Here is a 15,092-nt window from a genome sequence, read left to right on the forward strand (position 1 = left end):
CATTATTTTTCCTCCCTATTAAATATCGGTTACTTTCTCCCTTATCAATGGATGTCGAGTAAAGTTTCAATTTCAAAAGCTTTTCCTTTTTTTGTACAGTAATTCAGAATAAAACTTGCATAAAGTAACTTCAAACAGATATTTACAATGTAATAAATCTGATTTATTTTTTTGGCAATTCGGTGAAATAAATCAGTTAATTAAATTAAATCACTGATTCTTGAAAATGAAAAGTTTCTTCACAGCAAAAATGTGTTTAGCGGAGAAACACAAAATTTTAATGTCTTAATGATTGTTTCAATATCCTTTAAATCCTTTGTTGCTTCATATTATTTTTGTACTTTATAAATAAACTGAACTTGAAATGAAAAACAATCCGGTCGTAACATGGATTGCATACATATTTATTATATGAGTTTCACCACATTTTCACTCCTTGACCAATACAGCGCAACACATTTTAGTATAGATGACATAAAAATAAAAAAATACGCAAAAATAACAATTTTTTCATTTTGACCATGGCACAATGTGGTGTTAAAGTGTCAAACATTTTTTCCAAAAATCAACAGTTAACAATAACGAGACTAAACAGAGAGGTATACATATAAACAACAGACAAAGTTAAAAATCCTTAAATTAAAACCTTTAGAGGATCACATACTGAAGCTTTTAACAATTTCAAAGCCATAAAGAGAAGAGACACAACTTGCTTAAATGATCAGATTTATAAAAGAACTCAGGCACACTTTAGAGTTACAACCAGTACAGTTTAATTTATATTTATCAAAAAAAAAAACCTCTAATTTATAGAGGATGGTTCTGTAAGGATGTGTTCATCTGAATGAAATACCACCAATAAGTCAGGTAACGTACCTTACTTTTATTTATATACAATGAACACTTGTTCTTACCTTCACAGGTAAATATAGGCCTTTTCATCATAATAATAAGCACTAAGGGTCTGGGCAAAAAAATAATAATTTATATATACAAAATATTACAATTAAGAAACTCTAAATAGGCAAAATTTCTTTTGTATTTACAGTGTCAAAGGTTCCTTCAACCCTACCATAAAGCATGGGATAGTATAATTAAAAGAATTGTTCCAATATGAACGGTCCCTAGTGAAGTAGAACTTCCACCAACACATAATAAATTAATGTTTAAGGGTAGCTATGCAATTTAATTCAATAATTTCAGTTTATTTAGAACACATATATTATACCACCACTTAAACTGGAATAAAAATATAACGTAACCTAAACTGAAGGACTCTGCGATTTAAAAATTCCATGGTTCTAAACTGCAATTTTATTACAAATGCAAATTGGTATCAAAGATCTCTTCATGCTCCAAAATAATTTAAAGAAATTGTAATTTTAACATTAGTTTTCTTACAAGGTATGAGCTGTAATATAGGTTTTATCTTTATTTTGAAAGAATATTTCAATTCATGTTTGATAATTTTTACATTTGTTGTGGACATTTCTAGACACATATAAAGACATCCCAGGGAAATACATTTTAGGGTGGAGGGCTTTGTGTCAGGTATATATTAGTAGTGAAAAGAGAGATGGTTTGCACAGAGAAATGATTTGTCAAACATCTGATTCAGCAACGCATAAATAATCACTCGCAGCCCTCATGAACACTCATGTGCCTCTTCAAATTTCCTTGCTGAGAAAATGCTTTACTGCAAACATTACAAGCAAACGGTTTCTCTTTAGTGTGAACACGCATGTGTCTGTTCAGTGAGACTTGCTGCGAAAACGCTTTGCTGCAAACAATACAAACAAACGGTTTTTCTCCCGAATGGCCTTTCATGTGATTCTCAAGATGGCGCTTTTGGTTAAATCTGCTTTTGCAGATGTCGCAACCAAACGGCCTCTCTTCTGTGTGAAATCTAACATGCCGCTTTAACTGAATCTCATCGACAAAAAGTTTACTACATTCACTGCAGCTGAATGGTGCGGTGTGAACCATAACATGTTTTCTCAGATACACTAGTCGTGAAAATCCTTTATTACAAACGCTACAAATAAACGGTTTCTCCCCAGTATGTACACGCATGTGACCCTTAAGGCTCTCTTTTCGTGAAAAACCTTTGCTGCAAACACTACAGATAAATGGTTTCTCTCCCGTGTGAACACGCATGTGACTTTTTAGAGTCTCTTGTAGGGAAAACCTTTTATTGCAAACATCACAAACAAACGGTCTATCCGTTGTGTGGATCCTCATGTGCTTTTTAAGGCATTCCTTTATCTTAAATCTAGTACCACAAACATCACAGGAAAAAGGTTTTTCCTCAGAATGGACGACAAGATGGGTTTTAAGAAATTTTCTTGCATGAAACCTTCTGTCACAAACATGGCAGGCAAATGGCTTCTCTCCAGTGTGCAGTCTCATATGCGTCTGAAGAAAACGTTTTTCCTTAAATCCTTTCCCACAGAGATCACAGCAATGTTCTCTAATTCCCGTGTGAGTCATCATGTGTAATTTAACTGATGTTTTATGTTTGAATCGTGTTCCACAAAAAACGCAAGCATATGGCTTTTCTCCTTCATGGACTTCAACCTGAGCCATGAGGCCAGAACACAGCTTAGACATTTTATCTCGTCTATGTGCCGTCATGTCACTTTGCTGAAAGGAATAAAAGGAATCTGGGGTCCAGTCTGCATCTGGTCCTCTACACTGCTCTCCATTAGCTTCTGTTTCCAGCTGTTCTGCAGAGCTGCTGGTTGGAGCTTCAGCTTCTCTGCCGTCTCCAGTGTCAGTTTGATCAGGTTCAAAAAACTGAGATTTTTTTTCATCTTCTATCTTCACATCCTCTTGGCTGATCCACAGTTCCTCCTCCTCCTCCTTTATATCAAAGGGCTCGTGGTCTTGCTGTTCAGAGCTGGAGCTCCAGTCTCGGACAAATTCTTCTTTAATTACCACCGTCTGGACTGGGAATGAAGAAACACATTGGATTAATGCTTTCAAACATGTGCTTAAACCTTGTGTGAGAAACAAAAATTTATGATCAATCTGTTTTACAATCACTTTAAAACCTGAGGTTTTATATCACATGTTGGGTTTCAACAATGTTTACCTTCAAAATAAAATAATTTATCAGACTCATTTAATGTCTGGAGCAAATGTCTGCAACCTTCACAATCCTAAGGGCCTTTTTTGCCGTCAGTGCAGCAAAACAAAACCTAGAGCTGCAAATATTATAAGTTTCTTAGTAAAATAAATAAAATTGTTGAAAAATATCTATGCGAGAACATTTATTTTCATTTACAAAGAAAAGCGGTTCTGTTTTCAGGTTTAAAAAAAGAAATAAAAACATGTTTAGCTTGTTTTCTTTTATGGGGTGTTTATATTTGTGTAAAACAAAAATTTTTTTTTTAATTAATTATTTTTACTATTTAAGAGCATGAAAATCTAAAACTAAAGTGGTGCACTGACTGATCAGCATATCAGGAGGCCCTGCTTCACTTAATATTTGAAGATACAGAGATGTTAACCGATCTGTATTTTGACAAAGATCTTGCAGATATAACAGGTTATATTATTTCATAGGCATTGTAAAATAAAGATTGAAGCATTGGAAGGTGTATTGCCACCTTCTGGCAACGGTTATGAAAAGAATTAGCATGCAAGGCTTTTTAAATATCAGTGATCTGCCAGAAAACTGCAGTCAGTGCACTCCTTCATTAAACCTTGTTCAATTTAACTCCTATATACTGTCTTCCAAGCTTGTTGGTTATTATTTGTTTGGCTAGTGGCTAAGCCAGGTATCCCAACAAACCGAATGAAAAGTTGCTTTCTAAACCTTCTGTTCCACTAAATGTGGAAGTGGTGCAGAATCACTGTTCTGCACCTTTGTAGCTGATCGTAGCAACTCTGGTCAATCAGAGCGCTTCCACCTGATGCACCACGGTCCGTTTCTGAATCGTTCCACATGTGCTGATGCTCGTAACACTGACTCTGTGTCAATCTGGAGCAGAGTGGAGAGTTCAGGCAGGAAGTCAGCTGATCAAAAGCACCAAACCAAAGTGGATCCAGTAGAGTTTAAATATAAAAGACCACATGTAAAGACTGATGCCTTTTTTTTTACTTTTATGTGATAAAAAATGCTGCTTATATAGTTTATCAACAGCAATAAAGAGTATGAGCATTGGATGAAAAAAAAAAAATCACTGAAAGATTAAATATTTGAACTCACACATAATAGATCCAAAGAAAACAAGGTAAGGTGATCAGTTAAAGAACAGGCCAAATAACCACTTTACTGCTTTATTGTTCTATTTTAAGCCTAAAAGTACACCATGTGCATCATTCTGAAACACTACTGCAGGTATGTGGTAGAAAGTCCGGCTCTTCCACAGTGAAAACGACGGGGGATTAGCAACCCCATAAGTTTCTGTTTTACCGTTTTTATCGTTATTGATGTCTTTAAAATCCAAGATCGGCTTCGATGCAAAACAAATACTAATCAGATTGGTTAGATCTGGACTAGGTTATCATACTTTAAGTAAATATTTGTTAAGTTTTTCTTTATTTATTTTGTTAGGAAGCAGACAAAAACTTCAATAATTTGTCATTTAAACTGGACTCAGAAAAAAGTATTCCTCTTGTTTAGAGCCCATGATGTAGATACTATGATCTAAATGTGCCATCACTGGGTTTTTTGTGCAGCAAATCAAAGATAAAGGGGGTTATATAAACTTTAATAGAAGCACAAAGTTATTTATTTTGCAGATCTTAATACTAACCTAACAAAATAAAAAAAAGGCTTGAAAATAAAACTTTTTTAGTTGTGTTCTGGAACCAAACTTGAGCCTTGATTCGTACAACATACAACAACTGTTATCTGAAATGTTATCCCTGTCTTAAAACAAGACAAGGTTAAATTTAGTAAATCTAAAACAAACGTTTTCAGGGTTTTTTTAGCTAACAGAGATATTTAAGTCACCCTATCTACACCCCCACCCCCAATGAATGAATTTATTGTGATTATCCACATAAGTTGCATTGAAAAGTTTCAGTAGCCACACCCAGGCCTGATTACTGCCAGACCTGTGGGATAAAGAAAAACCTGTTTGACGACTCAATGTAGGCTAAAACATAAAAAAAAAAAACATCTATCATTCTGGAAACCATTAAAATGCTTCTTCTGAGGCTTTGGGACTGCAGGGAACCACACTGAGAAGCATTATCCACACATAAAGAAAGTATTTAGCAGTGGTAAACCTTCGCCAGAGTGACCAGGCTGCCATAACTGTTCCAAGAACACAGTGATGACTCATCTGTGAAGCTATAAAAGAAGCCAGAAAAAAAAATCTAAAGCATTGAAGCCCTTAATTGCTCCAGCTAAGGTCGGTGCTGAGCAAAAAAAAAAAAAAAAAAGAAAAAAGAAAGCTTATACAATACCTTCTGAAGATTTTGAGGATGGGCTTCATGCTGTGCTGTGAAGAAATGTTTACCCCCTTGGGTTTTGAAACAAATGCAAACTTTAGGGCTCCTTATACATAGTAATATCAGACATAAATAATAATTAAAAACAGAAAGTGGTTAAGAACTGCTGATTACATTTTCCAGAAATGAAAAAGCTATTATAACCATCTAGCTCCAAGTCAAAAAATAACTGCCAGCGTGAACCTATAACTGGTTGTTCCACATTTGGAACAGCAGCTAATATCAAGCATTTATGATCCTCTTTAACGGCAGTTAGTCTTCTACAGGATGAACTGAATCACTTGAACACATTCAAAAACGTTCTACTTTGGCTCATCAGTCTAAACATTGTTCTCCAAAAGCACATGGAGATCATTGAAATAATTGGAACTCTGTCATGGATGTAATTTCTTCCCAGTTCCTCTTTCTTATGGTTTAATCATGAACACTGACCTAAACTGAAGTAAGAAAGCTGGGCTTTAATCTAAATGTCTTTTTCTGCGTTCAATCATGCCCTCCTGGATCAATAATCAATGTGATCTTGAAATAATTATGGAAGCCTGGTTTCTAAAGGTTAACCACTGCTCTGTGTCGTCTCCATATGTGGACAACAGCGCTGCAGTTTACTACGGCTCTCTAAGCCAAAGTAAAACCTTTCCTTCAGATGGCAGTGACTTTGGGTCTAATTGGTTACTTAATTGAACTGAAGACTGGGACATGATGGATCTTTTGAGATTTTTGCATGAGATTTCACAATCATACAGTTCTGGTAGTAATCAGGCATTTTTGTGTGAAACTGAACTCTTTGTTCCGGGTTAGTCATATTTAGGAGGGGAAGCTTTTTTTTTTTTTTTTATTAATACTTTTTTCTTTTGATAAATAAAATAAGTTGAAAGCTGACCATTGTTTATACTCAAGTTATCTCTGATGTTTCTTGATAACCTGAAACACTTAGGTGTCACAACAAAAAAGGCAACTGAAAAAAAAACACAAATGGTCTCCAAATGAACAAACTAATATATATTTAAACCAATCATTTCGACAGATAAATTGCATACATAGCTTTAGACAAAGGGCTTTATTCAAATACGCAACTGATTGAGTTGATTTTCTCTAGTCCAGTCAAACTACTATCACTTATTGATATATATATTTTTTTATTAAGCCATTGACATTTACATGGAAAAATACTCTCAGACAGGATGGCTACAGTGTACATGAACAGATGAAGATTAATTACAAATGAAAAAAAAACAACAAAGTAAAACAAATAGCGGGGGATTTATCTAAATAAACATTTAAATCAAACATAGAAAGCCATAGAAATATGAAAAACAAAAAAGGTGGATGCAATTAGAAAAGGAGATGTTGGGAGAATTCAAGACTGAATTTTTTTTGGCATATTTGTCTTTTTATGAGAAGAAAAAAAAGGTTTTTAATTTATTAATAAACCAATGAAATGAAGATTTGGCATTTCACCATTTGGCACAGTGGATATGATATTTAACCAAAAGCAGGATGATATCAATAGTAACAGAAACAGGCTGGAGGAAGATGGTCCATTTAAAAAAAGACATCATTTAGGGCAAATGGGGAAACATCGTTAATTTTCCAATCTTTCATTATTATTATTACAACAAAAAAAAACATTGATCCACCTCATAACCAAATCTTTTTATTAAAAATTCTGCGACAGCATAAATTTTGTGTATAACTTTAAAATGTGTTTCTTTGACTTTAGGTAGACACATTTTAAGAATGCTTTATCAACTGTATCTGAACTAACAGCAATATCTCTCTTCCAAGTAAATCTATCATAATCATGAATTTTTCTGGCATTCATAAAACTGCTGATGAATTTATTATTGCATTTGTTTTACTTACTGAGATCTTTGCTGCCTTGTGTCTGCTCCAGTTCTGATGTAGATCCCGCAGGGATGGGAGGGCCCAAGCTTCGCCCTCTGGGGTTCTCCACTTCCACCTTCATCATCTCAGACATCCTCCATCCAAAGGGAAGCTCTTTTTCTTAATCCCTGTTTGCAACCTTTACATCTTCCAGTAGGTGAAGGTTTCAGCCATAAAGCATGTAATCTTTATTTTTTGTAGAGTTTTCCTTTTCTGTTCTCTGAAGCTGCAATCAGCAAGAACTCAGCATCTGATCAAATTAGTTATATGAGAAAACGTAGGAGAGCTGAGAGCAAAGATTTATAAATCAGTAAGAAGTTCTGCTTTTTCTCTTGTCTTCACCAATATTTCACTCCTCAGCTAAACTTCAAGGTTAGAGTAGGTATCTAAAGACAACTGTCCCCCCAATGTCAGTCTCAGGGTGTGGACTCATATCATAGCACTGAAACATTTAACCTTTTTAAACAATTACCCCAGAAAGACATAATATATCGCTGTTAGCTGATTTAGCTCCAGTTGCTAGCTGTCTGTTCACTTTATTACAGGCTAATTACATTCTGTACAGCAAACCTCGGCCCTACAAATTAAACTAAAAACCCGCCGACGTATTGTCATTACGAAGAGTCCCATGAATAGACTGTTAGAGACTCCGTAACACGGTATTTTTATGGGTTGGGTAGGTTGAGCTACCCAGTCAAGCTAACTTTGTTACGTTCGATAACTTCCTGCTTTCTAACCAATCAGTGACGAGTAAAGTTCTAACTCGGAAATACAATTTTCAACCAGTAGATTTTCACAATAAAGCAGTTGAAATAATTTAACAGATAGGGTATTTTTCATTTTAGATTAGGTTGTTATGTTATAGTACAGACTTATGAAATTAGCACAGTGTTTATTTCTAAAAACAGGGAAAAAGGGAAAGTCTTTTAAAACAGTTAAACAGGTGTAGTACTCATCCTGTTTATCCTTATAACGCCATGAGGTCTTATGTCCATCTCCTATGTTATGTCTCAATGTTTGGGAATATTTTTTACGCAAACTTATTCAAAAATCTGAAACAAAAAACAAAACAAAAAAAAAAAGTGACCAGATTTACACATTTCCTGGGATGCAACAATAATTACTACTCCAGTGTTTCATCATCTTTTATATGATATTGCAGGAGCCTAAATTCACTTAAAAGGGATTACTGGCAATTTACAATATTTACCATAAAGTAAAAAGGTTTTCATGATTAAACTTGGACAACTTTCATCATTTTGTATATATATAGTGTATGCAAAATGAAATTTGCAGCAGTGATCAACTGTAAGCTCATGTGTAAGGATATGCAATATCTCCAATTGTATTGAAGTTATTTTGGAAATGTGAATGTTTTATTGCTTATTAGTTTCTGGATTTTTAGGGATGTGGCTTCTGCTTCAAGGTTAGTCTGGTAATTTGAATAGAGCCTCAGTTTTTTTTTTTTTTACTTCATTCACATTTCTCCTAATCTTTTATTTTTTTATGGATATTTCATACCCGTATTTTTTAATCTTTTAAAGCAAAAAGTTTAACCTAATGGAGAGGACACAGTTTGATTTTTGTCCATTAAGTATATTACATAGGGGATGAGCGTTATTGTTTTATTACACATGAATTTGTATATTTTAATTTTTTTTAATAAACTGCTTTCTTTTTATTCTAATACAATCTTTACCAAACATTTAGAATCTGTAGAGATCTGAAATGACTTTACCCAGCTAAAAATAAATAACAATCCTGGTCATTAATGTAAATTAATTATGGAGTTTTAAAACATGGACTTCCTAGTCAGGCTTTCCTTTTTTTGAGTTTGTTTAATGATGGCCACCTACTGGACTGAAGGTGTAGCACATTTAACTTCAGAGCTTTTCCATATTAGATGAGGATAACTACATGATTTTCTCTTCTATTCAGAACAATGGCAGACATATTTCCCATGATTCTTTTTATCAAGGTATAACAAACCCTTGGGCTTTCAGGGAAAGGAAGCTAGTTAAAACATTCCAATTTTAACTCTACTAGAGTCAAAACCTCTTCAGTAATGATAAAATGAACATAGATGGTTTCAGGTGGTAGATTTAATAATTGTTCTATAGTACAATTAGTAGAAAAACAAACCGAGCAGAAGATAAATGTCATCTGTGAACCAAGTCTTTGTCTGGGCAGGAAAATCATTTCCGTTTAAGGCCTTTTCTTCCTCCTCTCTGCCCCATTTTTCCAGCCTTCTTGGTCGGTTTGCTTTGAGCTTTTGAGACTTTCTTTACAGCAGCAGGTTTGGCTGCTTTCTGCATTGGCTTCTTCCTAGTTGGCTTCTAGAAAGAAACAAATATATATAATTTGAGATTGTTCAAAAACAGCTTGCAAAGAAGTTATGACTAGAATCTCCAGTGGATGTGTAAGTACTAACCTCAAGTTTGGGTTTTTTGTTAGGTGTTTGTATGGGAACAAGCTGTGGGATTTCTTCTTCCTCTTCCTCCTGCTGCTTTGTGGTCAAAGTCACATCCTTTTCTTTTTTATTGGCTGCTTTGTTCTTCTTCTCCTCCTTTTTAATTGGAGCTTTCTGAAAACAATCACCTGAGCTGGTTAATTTGCAAATGATTTGAGAAAATATATTAATATTGTTTCAGTTCCCACCTTGCGTTTTGCGTCTTCCAGCACACTGAGATGGCTCAGGTCTGAGGTGTAGATGGGCAGGGCCACTGAAGTTTGACTCTTTAAATGGATCAGCTTCATTATGGGCCCCTTCTAGGATCCATAAAGTTAGAAAGAATATATGGTTAATAAAAAGGGAAAACATTAGAACCAAAATGAAAACTCTAAATGTTCTTAATTGATTTTACCAAATTCATTTCCCATTATAGTGAATATATACCTAACATGGCCTACAGAGCACTGCAGCTTAAATATGCCCTAATGACTGGGACGACTTGATTTGAAATGAACCCCTAACTTACCGTTTTCAGCTTGTCCAGTACCATTTGGACCGCAGCTTCGATGTTTTCAGTCACCTCATCTGCAGTCATGTCAGAATGGGCGATTCTCGCCATGCTGCAATGGAAGCCAACATGTCACTTGGGAGTCATGGAAACAGACATGAAAGTTTGAACTAAATATTAACATATATTGTACATATAAGCAAAGACATTCTCACTACCTGATATTAAAATAAACTGAACTGCAGAGCGTTTCTAAACGTGTGAAATAGTGAGTCGCTCTCAGGACCTCAACGAGGTATTTAGGATGTGATGCTGTAATAAGTCCAATTGAGTAATCCCCTCACTCCTAAATATTCCACCAGATCATCAATGGTATAACAAGCTGGAAGCTATTAAGAACGATAGCATCTCTGGGACTGTGGAGGAGTTGCTGATGAAGTGGGGGGAGGAGATGCTGCGCAGAGGTCACCAACTTTCTGCAGTCAATCACTACACACCTTCAAACTTCATCCAGCCTTCAGGTCAGCTCAAGAACAGTCAGTAGAGAGCTTCATGGAATGGTTTTCCATTTTCACCAAAACCAAGACAAATAACCACATCCAAGCCTTAAGCTCTGAACTGTGTCGTAAGAGGTTGTGGCGCTTAGGACTCATGAGAGTGAATGTGGATGAACATACCAGACCAGATTTTCTGCAGGGAGCTTTCATAGCTCTGACTGAGATACACCCCAGTTCCATTTTAGTCAGACCTCTGCTCTCCAGCTTGGACCCACAGAGAATGGTTTTATCAAATGTGGTGGGGGAGCGTAAACAAACAGCATGTGATGTGAGCAGTGGATAACTTGTTGGGATCACAGAGTTGGACTATTAGACTATTGTTGTCGTTTGTGCAAAAAAGACATGCGACTAGCCGGTGTACTACACTACTACACTACTTCTAGTACACAACTTTTCTGAAGTTCAAATCGACCGTGGTCAGTGGTAGAAAGATTACAGAAAGTTGGAGTGAACGTTTCGATTACACCGGGGAAATCCAATCGAGTCTGTCGAGCTTGTAAAACGCTGTTGAATAGACTGGAAAGATCTGCAAATTTATTGAAGGTGAAATGAAAACAAGGTCAAAGCAGGTGCCCCCTGAGAACAAACAGCTGCTGAAAAGAGAGCTTGGGAGCCTACTCCCTCGAAAACACAGAGATTTTAAGAATCTCCGCCACAACACAGACAAGCCAAGGATCTTCTGCAGAATATAGCCGAGGTAAGCTGACATTATCAGTATATAACAACGACCTGTGACGGCAAACCTATCTGCCTAATTTGTTAACAAAGTTGTGCACTGTAGCTTTAGTTAGCCTTGAAGTGCTTTCTCCAGCATTGCGCAACCTTGTCGTCACGCCCTCAAAACCCCGCCCGCTTGGCATCCAAAAATTCCAAACACATCTTTGCATTGTGATTGGCCCACCAGTTCTAGGGCCTGGTGTATTGATCGACGCTAGACCCACTCCCCGCCCAAAATTATTTTGGCCACTGGCAGGTGGGGCTAGTTTACTAGGCTAGGTGTTTACTGCATCAAAGCTGTAGAGACAGGCTCCATTTGATAAAGAGGACCATCTGGATTCACTTCGAGTCTCTCTGGCACCAGTATGACCCACGCCAAACGGAACCAATCGGCGGGGTTTTACAGAGGTGCTGATGACTCTTCTAAATGTAGCAGTCTATGAATAGATTATTTGCTTTCTGACTAAAATGCAGCAGAATCAGGAAATATTGGAAAAATGAAAGCGGAACTGACCAGCAGCAGCCTTTTTTGGTGACCGTCAGACTGGTTCCGTTGATGACCCTCTGGATGTCTCTGGCCAGATGTTTGCTCTGAAGGTTTACAGAGAGCGGAGTTCTGGAAAACACACAAAGACAAAGTGAAATGGATTTAAACTATGTCTTTACATAACAGACAGCTCATATCTCAGTCCTATGTTAACATTTGATCAGTTCCGCACTTTGACCAAGTCATACTAACATTAAACGTGTGTATTATTTCATTACTTTTTTCTCTCGTAGAAGTGTTTCCCGATGTGGGATGGCAGCAGGCGGCGGATCCGGTCATCAGAGAGGAACAAGTCAAAGTTTCCCAGCAGGCGCCGCTTGGCTTCATAAGGTTTATATTCTTTCTTCAGGGCTGTGAATGGTATTATCTTGAGAAGGAAATGTAGATTTAATTATACGTCACCAACACTGTAAGGGTCCTTTAACAGCTCTACATGTCAAGGAGGTCAACATGGTTCTGCTAAGTACCTCTGAGACATTTTTCACTCCCCTCTCCTCCAGCAGCTTCTTATAGAACCTTTGAGTCTGTTCTGGGGTCATTTTGGGCTCATCTTTGGTGAAGAGGCAAACCTCCTCTGTGTCGGTCCGCTGGCCATGAGGTAAAGGGCTGAGATCAGAACAAATGAAGTTAACAGGTATGAAAAACTGAGGAAACAACAAACAGGATCTTTAATTTGACAGTGAAGTAAAGGGATGATTCAGCTTTTAAACACCTGGAGAAACAGATTAGCCGAAGGCTATTGGATCATTAGAAGGAAACAAAACATTGTTCTGGTTGAAAACTTCACAAACAGAAGCCGCATTGGCTCGTTTTACTTTCATCCCTATTTAAGAAAGGGAGACTTAGCAGCTGAACAACTGTAGATGCCATGACGGCTAAATATTGATAAAAACGGCCATTGATATTTTCTTTTTTTTTTTTTATGACAGGGATGTGGCAAAACCATGTAATGTATCTTTCCAAAAAGATATTTTTTATAACTGCGTTTTGCCTTAAAATGTAATCCCAATATTAAATAAAAAAGGCTTCTTTTTTATTCTCCATTTTTTTTTTACACTATCACAAATTAACTCTCTGCCTTTAATCCATCCCCTTGGGGAGCAGTGGGCTGCCATTGTGTGGCGCCCGGGAAGCAGTGTGGAGTTAAAGGTCTTGCTCAGAGACCCAGAGTGGCAGTCTGTGGGAGTGGGGCTCAAACTCAGAACCTCAGGATTCCAAGCTCTACGCCCTAACCACTAGGCCGCCACTCCACATAGTTTGGATTATGGGCTAATATAATAAATAACAGAATGAGCCTTCGCCAGTAGGAGCTCCTGCTGATCGCTCACCATGTTTTTGATGCAGATCTGTTTACATGGCTAAAAATCTCCCTAGGTGCGCAGTGCAAAATTTCTGTCCGCACTGATGCAAAAATTATGCATTTGGGCAGTGTCAAGCATCAACATCAATCAATCATCTCGTTTCTTCTTTTCTTTTTTTTAAAGGACAGACCAGGTAAACGTCATTAATGTTGGAAACAGGACATACATAAAACACTGTACAGTACAATACTATATTTGTTTTATTATCCCATCTGTTATTTCATACACTTTCTAGGTGCACATTGGGAGACCACTTTTACTATAACCTTTTGCTGCTGTAAACACCACAATTATCCCATTGTGGGACAATAAAGAGATTTTCTATTCTATATTGAGCAGATGGGTTGTCAATATCCAACATGTATCTTATTTTATCATTTCCTTCTTTCATAACTGTTGGTATCAGTGCTTTTCATACATTTAAGATTTTATTAGGAACCCTTTTCAGTGGGCCACAGTTTGCTAATCAGTTTTCCTGTTGAGAGATTCTCTGCAGCTCCTCCAGAGTCACCACAAACCCCTTGGCTGCTTCTCTGACTAATGCCCTCTACTTGTCTGTTTTGGTTGAAGTCCGTGTTTTGGTCAATCCTCTGCCCAGGCCTAGAAGATCTATTCTGTCAGATGTTCCACGTTTGGGATATTTTGTAAGACCCTAACCCTTCTTCACAACTTTCTATCCGGCTTCTTGGTAAACAACAAACCGATTGTTCTCCAATGTTCCAAAAGGAACGCGTGAAATGGTAAAAACATCACGAGAAAGTGACTGCCGGCTGGACCATAAGGGTTCATGGACTCACATTCGTATTGTCTGAGTACTCCTGGGGACCTTCCAAAAGGTGAACAGGAGGCTGATCGGTTCCTTCTCGTCCAGAAGCAGAGCCTCTCCGCTGGATTTGGTTTTCAGGAAAGCCTGCAAGGCTTGGACGGCCTTCTTCACCTGTAAAATGCGGTAACTCCAGTTAAAAGCGGCCAAGCTTCACCACCTCCACTGATTACACCAAAAGAGAAAAGGGAAGCTAGCTTCCTCCTAGCCGAACTCTTCAGAGAACTGACCAGTGAAGCTACAACTTCGGAACCGCGTATCGGACCAAAAGTACAAAAAGTTCCAGAACAAAACTGAATAAATGCTTCATTTACGGTAAAATAACGAATGAATCAATAAAAGTAAAGAAAATTACCTGGGCCCGGTCTAACGTTGTTTCAGGTTTCTCCGCCATGCTGTCTGATTCACATGTGTTGAAGTTGCGCATGCGCGTCGATCGGAAAGGCAACCTACGTCACCACATATTTCTTCTTTTTGTTATGTTTTTTATTGGCAGATGGCAACCAACGGAAGGTGTATTTACCGCCACCTACCAGACTGGAGTGGTGTCATCAATGATGTCAGCGGGAAATTATAAATTCATACCTCAATGGTATGAACGAATCTGCATATTATTCATTAATTAATATCCATACAAACTCACATATAAATTAATATGTATATGCACATGCATACACATCACTTATATTCTTACTTTAAATACGAATAAATAATCCAGTGTTTTTTTTTTTATTTAATTAAATGATTTCTAGCAGAATTTGATTTACTTCCTAAAAG

At 37.0% G+C, this 15,092-nt stretch overlaps 2 protein-coding genes across 2 annotated transcripts; both read right to left on the minus strand.

Annotated features, from left to right (window-relative positions):
* Positions 1 to 383: 383 nt before the first annotated feature.
* Positions 384 to 8,193, minus strand: LOC119782471 (gastrula zinc finger protein XlCGF26.1-like). The gene is made up of 2 exons (XM_038283446.1): positions 7,330 to 8,193; positions 384 to 2,948 (listed from the first exon to the last, which is right to left on the minus strand). The coding sequence occupies exons 1-2, from the start codon at positions 7,442 to 7,444 to the stop codon at positions 1,633 to 1,635; spliced, it is 1,431 nt and encodes a 476-aa protein (XP_038139374.1). The 5' UTR covers positions 7,445 to 8,193; the 3' UTR covers positions 384 to 1,632.
* A 1,241-nt stretch (positions 8,194 to 9,434) lies between these two features.
* Positions 9,435 to 14,788, minus strand: rsl1d1 (ribosomal L1 domain containing 1). Its single transcript, XM_038283445.1, has 9 exons — positions 14,671 to 14,788; positions 14,290 to 14,429; positions 12,599 to 12,737; positions 12,350 to 12,498; positions 12,099 to 12,200; positions 10,329 to 10,422; positions 10,009 to 10,119; positions 9,782 to 9,934; positions 9,435 to 9,686 (listed from the first exon to the last, which is right to left on the minus strand). The coding sequence occupies exons 1-9, from the start codon at positions 14,740 to 14,742 to the stop codon at positions 9,546 to 9,548; spliced, it is 1,101 nt and encodes a 366-aa protein (XP_038139373.1). The 5' UTR covers positions 14,743 to 14,788; the 3' UTR covers positions 9,435 to 9,545.
* Positions 14,789 to 15,092: the final 304 nt, after the last annotated feature.

The sequence above is a fragment of the Cyprinodon tularosa genome, unplaced genomic scaffold, assembly GCF_016077235.1.
Source record: "Cyprinodon tularosa strain WSP-4 unplaced genomic scaffold, ASM1607723v1 ctg194, whole genome shotgun sequence".
Taxonomy (NCBI): domain Eukaryota; kingdom Metazoa; phylum Chordata; class Actinopteri; order Cyprinodontiformes; family Cyprinodontidae; genus Cyprinodon; species Cyprinodon tularosa.